Source organism: Acipenser ruthenus, chromosome 47 (assembly GCF_902713425.1).
Source record: "Acipenser ruthenus chromosome 47, fAciRut3.2 maternal haplotype, whole genome shotgun sequence".
NCBI lineage: Eukaryota > Metazoa > Chordata > Actinopteri > Acipenseriformes > Acipenseridae > Acipenser > Acipenser ruthenus.
The window spans coordinates 2,730,703-2,742,878 of NC_081235.1; the positions used below are offsets into that span (position 1 = coordinate 2,730,703).

Below are 12,176 nucleotides of genomic sequence, written 5' to 3' on the forward strand. Positions count from 1 at the left end.
ATACGGTTTCTAGCTTTTTTTATTTTGTTTTTTTGTTAATGTTTTTTTGCGGAATTCATAAAATCCAGTGATTTTTGTGGCTTTTTTATTTAGTCATATATAATATAACCTAATTCACAAGCAGGGCTGGCTGAATGGTTCAGGTCCTGCGCTGCGATGGCGTCTGATCATCTTGTCTCGCTTGTTCTCTATTCAGAGTGGTAACAAGGTAGCTCTGCAGACGACTGCCATGGAAAACACCTCGATAAAGACCGGGCCGGCCCGCAAGACCAGCTGTAAGAGCAAGATGGCTCGGAGGAGCAAGAGGAACCGCAAGAAGGACGGGCAGGACAGGTGAGGCAGCAATACACCAGAATACTGTCATCCAAGCTTAAACATCACATGTAGGGGACTCTTATGGTATATGAGAGAGATCATGGGCCGTGTCTAGCTGCTCAAACTGTCTTATCAGAAGAGATGCCCTCGACAGAGCTTCACAAGATTGCACTCAGGAACTACTATAAATCACTGAAAAAAATATTGAATTTTTTACTTTCAAACTGAGCCCTATGCCTATGTGCGGGATGACATCTAAGGTGTACCATCCATAACTATTAAACACAGTGCTAAATTTGGAAATACTACAAAACTTCAATGGCAAACATTTCCACAGTGGCTTACATTTATTTGAGTATTTCTAAAGGATGAGATGTACTGTTGATGTCTCATACAGTTTGTAACGGGCTGTTTCATGCTGGAAGTCAATAGTGAAGCTGTCATGTTTCTCTGATTCTTGTAATTGTAGTGCAATTCAAAGCTCTGTAATGATATGAAACTCTCTCGAATCATCTCTGCAGACGGCGGTCGATCTATAAGAAGCTCCCCAAACAGCCGACTGTCCTGCACACCAGCCGCAGCTTCTCCTCTGGGCTGCAACACTCGGTGTCCTCCAGTGAGAGTGTGCCGGGGTCCCCCACGCACAGCCTGTCCCCCGGACCCTCCACCCCCTCCCGCAGCCCCGCCCCGGACCTGCCCTCGGGTGACAGCCCGTCACACAGGCTTCACGGTGATCACTTAGAAAGCATAAAGGATACAGCTATGGCCAAAAGTTTTGCATCACCTAGAATTCTAGGATTGAGACAATAAAAAAACTCAATTTAGTTATTTTATTTAACATTGTGTAATCAAAGACACTACAAAATGATATCGCAAAAAAGTCTACCGGAAGCCATAATAACAGTATTTCATGTTAGATTTCGAAATGTAACATTTTTTCAATTTTTGTCATTTTTTTCATTAAGTATATGGACAACTACAAAGCGGTGTGTAATTCAATATGTTAATATAACATTATTCAGCAGGTTTCAGTTGACTTTCGGAAGAAAAATGTGTTCATTCTATAGGGTGATACAAAACGTTTGGCCATAGCTGTATCTATATCACTTCCATTAACTCTTTTTAAGCCCCTGTGTGCCAGCCAAACATAGTAAAATAAGTAAGACTCACACATTTGATATACACTTTTTTATTCATGACCAATAAAAAAAATATAGATTTCTGAAAACAAAAACACAAACATGCTAAAAAAAAAATCACATTTTTTGTAAATAACAACACATGCAATGAACAGCAGAATGAAATGATTTGTAAACCATATTTATAAACAGGAAAGCCATACATATGCAAGATTTATGATAAATAATGAAAAGGGTTTAGTCTGCTTGTGAAGTACTCTGTTTGTTGTTGGTGTGAGCGCACAGGAATGTGAACAGCTTGAAATCGTACAGAGATGAACAGCGGGGTGTATTGCTCTGGTGCAGAATCAAAAGATAGTATGGGCTTCACGTTTTCATCATCACCATCATTTTCACCAAAGCAAACCACCTTTCAGAGTTACTGCTTTCAGAACACCCCGATCACGCTCTTTTACTTCCGGTGTCTCAATCAATCTTATATATTGATGTTTTTCATTTGCTGTAATAGCAAGCAAGTTATAATACTGCAAATAAACTGGACCGCAATGAAAGAAAATGCCACATTTGCACATTCAGATCGCTGGTGGTCAGCTGCTGTATGATCCGTTCTACTCGGTGCACTCCCAGATGAAAGGGATGTATTGTGTGAAATGCGGTTCGATAAAAATGTTACCGACAACGCCCCCTCCCCCAGACTACAAAACAAACGTTCCACAGCATCAACACAGCCAGTACAACACGTATACTGACAGACCAGGCTGAAAGAAACCCCATAGAATAGAGGGCAAACCTTGACGTGCGCAGGTATGGCATGGCACTGTAAGGGATCTGCCTTTTGATGTACCTGCGTACATTCTGGAGCTGAAGTGGTTAACATGAAATCTACTGAGGGCTGCATGCACTCATGATGAAAGTTCACGAGACCACAATTCTTGCACACTGTTCCGACCTTTTATTTTTGTATTTGTAGTTAACAAAATAGTTCTATAAATAGGGCTCCCGAGTGGCGCATCTAGTAAAGGCGCTCCATGTGGAGTGCAGGATGTGCACTATAGCCTGGAGGTCGCAGGTTCGAATCCAGGCTATGTCATTGCCGACTGTGACCGGGGGTTCCTAGGGGGCGGCGTACAATTGGCCACGCGCTGCCCGGGTAGGGAGGGCTTAGGTTGGCAGGGCAATCCACGGTTCACTGCGCACCAGCGACCCCTGTGGCTGATAGGACGCCTGCGGGTCTGCAGTGGAGCCATTCCAGATCTGTGTTGTCCTCCAGGACTATAGGTGTGGTGGCTTCGCTCTGGATCCGCAGTGCGAAAACACATTTCGGAGGACACGTGTTTCAGCCTCCGTTTCCTGAGTCGCCGGGGGGTTGCAGCGGTGAACCGGGATAAAAATAATAATTGGGCATTCCAAATTGGGGAGAAAACGGGTAAAAACCATTGACGACGACTAAAATTAAAATAAATAAATAAATACAAAATAAATAAAAATTAAATTCAGGGAACAAAACATACCTTTTTTGACTTCTGCACCTGACCCTGCATGTAACTGCTTTATTGATCCATCCAATCAAATGACAAAGTTTTACTGCAAGGCAAAACCGATTTTTCAAGTAACCATTACGTAATATACATTTTTCTTCCTTTACAGACACCAATTCTCCCCCCAGCACATCCCCTTGCTCCAGCACTCCCAGCTCCCCAGCAGGACACATCCGCCCCAGCTCCCTGCATGGCCTGGCCCCCAAACTGAGCAACCAGCGCTACAAGGTGGGACGCCGCAAATCAACCAGCAGCATCCCCCCCTCCCCGCTGGCCTGCAACCCCTGCCCACCCCCTCAGCCCCCCTCTCCCCAGCGCTCCCCCTCCCCTCTGCCTGGCTTCACCAAGAGTCTCCACTCTTCCTACCACGGCAAGACCCTCTCCCCTCCAACCATCATCCGTCACGCAGTCCGACCCCGCAGCGCCGAGCCCCCTAGATCCCCCCTCCTTAAGAGGGTCCAGTCTAATGAGAAACTGTCCGCTTACCACGGAGAGAAGAAGGGCTACGTACCACGCAAACGCACGCTGGAAGTCCTGGACACTGGTGAAGCTGTAGGGGACTCCGAGGGGGAGTGTGGCAGTGCGGTCGGATACATGGGCTCCAGTGTGAGCGAGCAGGGTCGTCTTGGCTACCTGGGAACGCAGAGACTGAGAGACGACGACATGGTGGTGATGAGGAAACTGAACCTGTCTGAGCGCAGGGACTTTTTCAAGAAGCAGGAAGCGGTGCAGGAGGTGAGCTTCGACGAGCCTGATGTGGGAGCGTCCAGCGAAGAGCCACAACTAAAGGGGCCTCCCGCTTGCAGGCGGCAGTTCAAAGCGTCTTGGATTGAGAGCGACCAGAAGGGAGAGGGGAGGAAGACTTGCGTGCCTCAGATTGCTGTGCAGGGTTCGGAAGAGGAGAAGTCCTGGGAGTGTCAGGAGCTGTACTCCATGTGCCAAGATGGGGAGAGGAAGAGGGAGGCGACTGCAATGCCAGTGCTGCTCACAACGGAGGATGATTTGGGAGTCAGGAAAGAGCAAAGGACCACATCCGCTGACATGTCACATGCCACTTCAGAAAGATACAATTCGAACGAGAAACCAGGAAAGGAGGACCTGTCTCTCTCAGATGGGAGAAGGAAAGGGAAGATGAAAGAATAAACCGTTGGGTTTTTAACCCATATCTGAAGGAACTTAATGAAGAAATACATTCCAGTCTTTGATCGCTCACAAATGCCCCGTCTTCACGCAACCTATGATAAATTTAAGACCGAACTGTCACCAACATAGAGTTTCTACAGAAAAGGAGAGGATCCTTATTTATGCAGCCCAACGTTTTTTGATTTTGTAAATATATTTTTTAAAAAAGGAGTGTTTTTGCCAGAATTTATTTATGACTTTTTGTAATAGGATTTGTAACAGGGGCCAAGAGAAACATTTGAACGTGACATTTTTAAAATGTGTGTTCCAGGGGCATCAGGCCTTTAGTATTTTATAACTTATAAGGACTATTTTAAATGAAATTTCTAGATAAGACACCACCAATACTAAATTAGACACCTTATTTACACTTTTCTACTTAAACTAGTTGACAGTAGATTTATTATTATGAAAAATACCACTGACTTCTCTAAAAAAAACAAAAGAAAACTAAAGCCTGTTTTACACCACCAGATTCACCACTTACCGTTCAATAAACTTCATAACCAATGTATTTTTCTTGTTCTTTAAATTCACTTTGTATATCATTTTCAGTTTCTGAAATCACATCTTGGTGACTTTATTTTTTAGCTAGTTTGAAGCACCTCTGTGGCCTCAGTAGAGCTCTCAAACGTCTAATCTCCCAAAGTACAGCGGGTACACCAGAGTGTAACCATTAACCTGTACCTTGTGGGGAATGTCCTAAACACAAATGAGGTATTTCTTACATCTCCTGGGAGTGTTGCAGGAGGGCAGGTTAATAGTTACACTCTGGTGTACCCGCTGTACTTGGATGTTCATTTCTAAGAGCTTTGTGACAGAAAGAAAATAAAAGGACATGTAAGCAAGGAGAATGCATTGAGGAGTGCTGCATCACAGTGTACGCAAGGAGAATGCAGTGAGGAGTGGTGCATCACAGTGTACGCAAGGAGAATGCAGTGAGGAGTGGTGTTTCGCAGTGTAAGCAAGTAGAATGCATTGAGGAGTGGTGCATCACAGTGTAAGCAAGGAGAATGCAGTGAGGAGTGGTGTTTCGCAGCCTTGCCGAGGTGTGCATCGAGGAGTGGTGTTTCGCAGCCTTGCCGAGGTGTGCAGCGAGGAGTGGTGTTTCGCAGCCTTGCCGAGGTGTGCAGCGAGGAGTGGTGTTTCGCAGCCTTGCCGAGGTGTGCAGCGAGGAGTGGTGTTTCGCAGCCTTGCCGAGGTGTGCAGCGAGGAGTGGTGTTTCGCAGCCTTGCCGAGGTGTGCAGCGAGGAGTGGTGTTTCGCAGCCTTGCCGAGGTGTGCAGTGAGGAGTGGTGCTTCGCAGTGTAAGCAAGGAGAATGCAGCGAGGAGTGATGTTACGCAGCCTTGCCGAGGTGTGCAGTGAGGAGTGGTGTTTCGCAGCCTTGCCGAGGTGTGCAGTGAGGAGTGGTGTTTCGCAGCCTTGCCGAGGTGTGCAGTGAGGAGTGGTGTTTCGCAGCCTTGCCGAGGTGTGCAGTGAGGAGTGGTGTTTCGCAGCCTTGCCGGGGTGTGCAGTGAGGAGTGGTGTTTCGCAGCCTTGCCGAGGTGTGCAGTGAGGAGTGGTGTTTCGCAGCCTTGCCGAGGTGTGCAGTGACACCGTTCTCATGTCAGGGAAGCAAAGTTTTCCTGAGGTGACTAATAAGACCACTAATTAATTAGATGAGTTTTGATAACTATCAGATACAAAGGGATATGTCCCTTCCCTTACCCTAACTTAGAAGATAAATCTTTTTGTATAAACCAGGATTTTTATACAATCTTCATTTCAGAACTAAAAAATAACTGCATTTATCACCTTTAAACCAAATATAAAGTATTCTGTCCTTAACTTTAAATATTTTATTACGTCAAATAGAAACAGTGCTATTTTAAACTCTCTGTAAGCAAAGATGTGTGCCTACGCTTAAATGAAGGTGACTAACTCGACTTCATATTCCAGGCACACACATTTACATTGTTTCTTGTTTTTAAAGGGGTAGGGATTTTAGCATCGTTTTACATTTGTGAAGCTGTTTTTTGAAAAGGCACGAGTAGTTGGATGTTGATCCTAGCTTTTTCATTTCATTTTTGCTCCTGTCAGCATTTCTCCAACAGCCGTTTGTAGAGCTTGCCAAAAAATACATTCACAAGCTGGGTGTGCTTTGCATTATACCTATAAGGGCTTGAGACATAGACATTTTTGTAGGTAGGATCAATTATAAAACTGCATTGAAGTCTTGCTAGTTTAGCAGCACAGTATTAAATGAACCTAAGACAATTAATATAAAGAGGTAGCATAGTACTGACTGTACATGTATTGTATAAATAGGGCGATTTCTTAAGTTCTGATTTTAGTAAAACTGAAAAACTTAAATGACCAAACCTTCGACTAGAAGCCTTTCCTCGGTGTCTTCAGGAGTTTTATTTGAAACGTTTGACGTGAAATGTATTGTTTATTTCAGTATTACAAAATGTAACACTATTGAGTTTTATAGTTATGGATGAAATTCTGATTTTTAACCAGAAAACAACACCTGAAAGAAAAGAAAATCTGTGTTTTATAAAGAATACCAGAGGCTAATCATATTATTAAGGTACAGCACACACAGTTCATTTGAGTCATTCTCTGGATGCATCAAAACTCCAGTGCTTGATTTCTGTATATGCAGGGTGGTTAACGGTGCACCACAGGAACAAATATTAGTATGGAACATGTCATAGACAACTCGGTCCAAGGACACTGGAAAACTTATTGAGGACACTGAAAACCCTGGATTTTTACAGGACTGTCAACCTCACACACATCACCTAGCGAACTGGAGTCAAAGAACAAAGTCACCCTGCATGTTCACTTCAGGACCAGGTGTGTAATATCAGAGTAACCCACGTGGTCTTGGTTAGATTCACTTTGTACACCTTTTTTTGTTTAAGACAGGAGTTAAAGCAGTAGAGCTCTCAAACTTCTCTCTAGGTTCATCTGGTACACCAGAGTGTAACAGTTAACACGTTCCCCTGCAACACCCTAGAGGATGTAAGAAATACATCAATGAGCAATACAACATAGAGCGCATGTGGTTTTTCTCACATGTTTACACTGTATGTTGGGTTGAGAGCTCTTGAGGCCACGGGTTCTTTTGAATTTTGTTTTTTAAAGCACTGAATTAAATGTAACTTTTCTACACTTTAGTTTCATGAATATTTGCCATTGATAATACATTGTCAAAATGAGCCGCTGTAGGGGAGGTGTAGTTTTAACATTGGTTTTGTCAAAAATAAATGTTTTTTAAGCCATTGGCCAAAACCCATCCCTTCCCACTAAGAATCCTAGTCACGGTTTAGTGTGGCAAACTCCAGCCTGCCCTTCCTTCAGAGGGGATGAGAATGAGCAGGAATATTGCCTGCTTATTCATTCATGCGTAAACTCCAGCCTGCCCTTCCTTCAGAGGGGATGAGAATGAGCAGGAATATTGCCTGCTTATTCATTCATGTGTAAACTCCAGCCTGCCCTTCCTTCAGAGGGGATGAGAATGAGCAGGAATATTGCCTGCTTATTCATTCATGCGTAAACGTCCATCAGTAGCAGAAGAAGGGCTTTTTATGTAGACTGAAAAACAGAAATTATTTCAGACCGTTGAAGGCTGAAAGTCTGAACTGACCGGATGTTTTAGGTTTGACCAGAAATAACTTCGCTTTTGATCTGGAATTTTAATGTAAATGTTGATTTTAAGCTATTTTAAAATCATGCTTTTCAAGGGTACTCGTATGTGTAACAAGGTTTTACTTTTTATATAAATACCACACATTTTAACTTGCATTTTTAATTGACTAGCTCAATTTTTCATGTATTTGCCTATTTTTTTTTGCCCATTTGTGCTGCACACCCCTAAAACTCTAGAATAATAGTTTAATAGTTTTTTGTTTGTTTGTTAACCTTTAAAACGGTCGGATCGCCTTCCTTGCGTTTTTGTATTTTTGTCTAATATGACCTCACTATTGCTATAGACTGATGTTTACTGACTGATGTTTACATTTGATAATGCTTACATGCAGTATGTGTAGGAAGTAACTTTGCTAAACAGGTGCTCCCGAGTAAAGGTGCTCCGCGTGGAGTGCAGGATGCGCCCTATAGCCTGGACGTTGCCGGTTCGAGTCCAGGCTATTCCACTGCTGACCGTGGACGGGAGCTCCCAGGGGGCAGCACACAATTGGCCGAGCGCCGCCCGGGGGAGGGAGGGTTAGGTTGGCCAGGGTGTCTTCGGCTCACCGCGCACCAGTGACCCCTGTAATCTGGCCGGGCGCCTGCAGGCTTGCCTGTAAGTTACCCAGAACTGCGTTGTCCTCCGACGCTGTAGCTCTGAGCTTGCATGGTGGGTCTGCAGTGTGAAAAGAAGCGGTCAGCTGACGGCACACACTTTGGAGGACAGCTTTTGTTCGCCTTCGCTCTCCCGAGTCAGCGCAGGGGTGTGAACTGAGCCTAAAAATAATTGGCCATTCCAAATTGGGAGAAAATGAGAAACAATTGATGACCTACTAAATTAAAAAAAAAGTAACTTTGCTAAATGAAAGACAAAAAAAAAGTTACAAATATTAAAACTCCCTACCCTCGTGGAGCTTCGTGTTAACATGTTTTTTAACTGAATTTGTACTGTAATGTGTATCCCTGTATATTTTGATATGGGAATGGTGTCCTTGCACAGTGATTCAGTGTTTTATATATAACATATTGAGGGTTTTTGTACAAGATTTAAGTGTGATTTTCAAATTCCGAGGATCTGCAAGATGGAAAGTGTGCCTACAAGTGAAACCCCCAAAAAAATGATTTACTTTGAGATATTATAGAATATATAGGGTATGTGCAGAGATATTTGTATTGAATCCTGTCAGTGTTTATCTTCTAAACACTGAAACAACACCAGAGATTGTTTTGTTGAGGTGCAGCGCATACTGTTCTGTGCTGTTATTTCATTGGAGCTGCTCTCCGGACGCCTCAATACATCAAAACTCCACTAGTTAAATGCTGTATGCTGTGCAATCACACTTTTTCCTACTTTGCATACATTTTGCATACATCTTTAAAACGTATTTGACTGTTGCCGGTACTCCCTTCTCATAATGCCAGGTAGCATGCTCAAGATTGAAGTTGTTTAAAGATGGTGCTCACATAAAAAAAAAAAAATGGATGCAAAGTAGGAACAAAATTGCAAAAGTGAGCGTGCTTTCCATACGGCAGGAGGGGGGGGGGGGGGGGAATGTTGCAATAGACTGAAAGTTCTGAATCTATGCTGTGGTAGTAGAAACAGCTATAGGAAATATTTCTTTTTTGGCCGTTGCTTGAAGGCACTATTCCCATCTTCTAGACTCTTGTCCTTTTCCCCGTTTTTAAAATTCATCCTTTTTAAAGTAGTTCTTATAGAGCTACTTTAAAATTCCACTTAACCCAAGGTAAACAAGAACACCCTAAATGAGGGGGTTCAAAATGTACCTCTCATTTGCACTACAGTTACTATTGGGGTTGATTGTTTTTAATTGTATTTTAAATGTAGAAAAAAAGGTTTGAAGTTGCTTTTGCTTCTTGGGACTTTAGCGGTGGTTAATCCAGTAGACCATGTGACATATTGTACTTGACAGGATGTGGCTAGGCACCAAGAATCTATTGCACTGTAATTGAAGAACTGGAAACAAAAAGAAAAGGGGGACCAGAGATGCTAATAAAATAATAGCTTAGGCACTGTGCTACACAGTGTTTACCAGGATATTCCATTTTATTAGCACATCCGTGAAGTAAACTCCTTCCAACAACTGACTCTAGGATCTTATTTCAGTTATGATGTCACTATCCTGTTATTGCTTAAAGTACCAAATTAAAAACAGCACTATAGTTTTTATTGCTAATGCTACCTAAAATGCCAAAAAACATCTTTAGTCATTTTTATCACAGTTGTCTGTTTTATTATCTGCTTCTTTGTAAAAGCTGTTCTAAAGAGAGTGCTGATATCATTTAGATTGAATCTCGGGTTTGATATTATCAGGTAAAACTATAAGAAACTAGGTGAAACTTGGCTTATAGATTAACATTCTGACCGTTTTGAAGTTGTTGTTTACACTTTTCCGAACAAAACAAAAAAAGGACAAAGGCGTGTGGTTTTAAGATATTTACTGTGTTTGTAAATCTCAATTTGGAAAGCCACTCCTTTTTCAATGTAGTACTGTATGAAGTGGTTTGTGTATTACAGTAGATGTGTTGCAAAGCTATAGTACATACATTCTCATCTTCCTGTGCATGTTTGCATGTCACGGGTAACAGACACATGCTATGCACATGCTTCTGTGCCATGACACAGATCACAGTGTAAGAGACCACATCGTGCCCTGGCTTGATAATGTTAGTTGCAAGCACCACTGAATGTTGTATAAAGACAGCCATCAGTTCAGCATGGTTGATGGTAATATGAGTAACTTTGTATGTGTTTGGGAACAGGGTTGCTTTCTATATGTTTGAGTTTGTACAGTGTTGGATTGGGCAAAATGTGTACTGCCTGCCAAGGGAAAACAATGTGCATGTTGCCTACCTGCGGTGATGTGTCTGAATACAGGTCAATATTGAGAACGCCTACTTTCTGGGTTCTAAATGCTGTCATTATGTTGTAATAAATTCATTTGCAAATGAAGTTTGATATGAAACACTGGTGGTGTCGTTCTTATGCTTTTTCTGTTCTTTCACCTGGGTAAAACACACTTTTAAAGTAAGTGTAGCTACACAATGGCTCTGTACATTTTCTCTGCCACGCACACCCATTCACCGGGCCTTCTTTACTGTCAGTACCCAACCAGCTGCTTCCTCTGATGACTGACATGCTTTGCAGCCAGTAAGATGCTTTGACCCAAGGTAAAATGACCAAAGAAGTAACGCAGTAGCACGGACACAATAAGACAGGGAATATGCAAGATTAAAGTGTGACACATGTACGGTGCACACCACTAAATGAAATAAATAATTAAAATATAGTCCCTCTCAGACCTGAACACAATTCGGTACATATAAACATGATCAAGAAGAAGCAGTTCAGCCCAGCAAGACTCGTCCCTTCCTAGCACAGTATTTGCCCTAACTAGGGGGATCTATTTAGGAGGACAGACCTGTCTATTTTTTTATAAATGTTCCTAGTGTTTTAGATGCTTCACCTCGTAGGATAGTCCATGCAATAGAACTCATCGTACCTTCTTTTCTAAGCTTCCATTCATGCCCTCTCTCTTGGTTCTACTCTGTGCATTGAAGTAGTGACATGGGTTAACTTTGCCATTTAGGATTTTGAGAACCCGATATTGGATTATTTGCACCTGTCCTCGCATGTCATCACGTCCTGGGATCAGTGTAGTCATCCTTCTCTGTACCTTCCCAAGTCCAGTGATGTCTTTTGTAGTGTACTGGACACAGCATTGATAGGGGTTCACTGAAATGTATCTTTATTATTATTTTATTATTTATTTCTTAGCAGACGCCCTTATCCAGGGCGACTTACAATCGTAAGCAAAAACATTTCAAGCGTTACAATACAAGTAATACAATAAGAGCAAGAAATACAATAACTTTTGTTCAAGCAAAGTACAAGTTTGACAAACCACAATTCAATAATACAGCAGGTAATAGTGATAGTTACATCAGGATGTGATTAAATAGTGATAGTTACATCAGGATGTGATTAAATACAAAGTACTACAGGTTAAAAACTTGGCAGATTACAGTATTCTGAAGTACAGGATTAAATGCAGTAAAATAGGGGGCTGATAAGAGCAAAATAAAGCACATTTACATGAAGGGTGATAGTGTCCCAGGATACAAACAGAGGAGTTCTACAGGTGCTCTTTGAAGAGGTGGGTCTTAAGGAGGCGCCGGAATGTGGTCAGGGACTGGGCAGTCCTGACATCTGTAGGAAGGTCATTCCACCACTGCGGAGCAAGGGTGGAGAAGGAGCGGGCTTTGGAGGCAGGGGAGCGTAGCGGTGGTAGAGCTAGTCTTCTAGTG

The 12,176-nt window shown here is 42.6% G+C and overlaps 1 protein-coding gene across 9 annotated transcripts in view; it reads left to right on the forward strand.

Moving 5' to 3' along the window:
• Window positions 1-10,834, forward strand: part of LOC117401529 (microtubule-associated serine/threonine-protein kinase 3) — a 96,089-nt gene extending 85,255 nt beyond the window's left edge. For all 9 annotated transcript variants that reach the window (XM_059014000.1, XM_059013995.1, XM_059013994.1 and 6 more), the window contains 3 exons: window positions 197-333; window positions 837-1,045; window positions 3,102-10,834. In XM_059014000.1, the coding sequence (XP_058869983.1) occupies window positions 197-333; window positions 837-1,045; window positions 3,102-4,135 (1,380 nt within the window). In that variant the 3' untranslated portion in view covers window positions 4,136-10,834. The remainder of the gene's footprint in view (window positions 1-196; window positions 334-836; window positions 1,046-3,101) is intronic.
• Window positions 10,835-12,176: the final 1,342 nt, after the last annotated feature.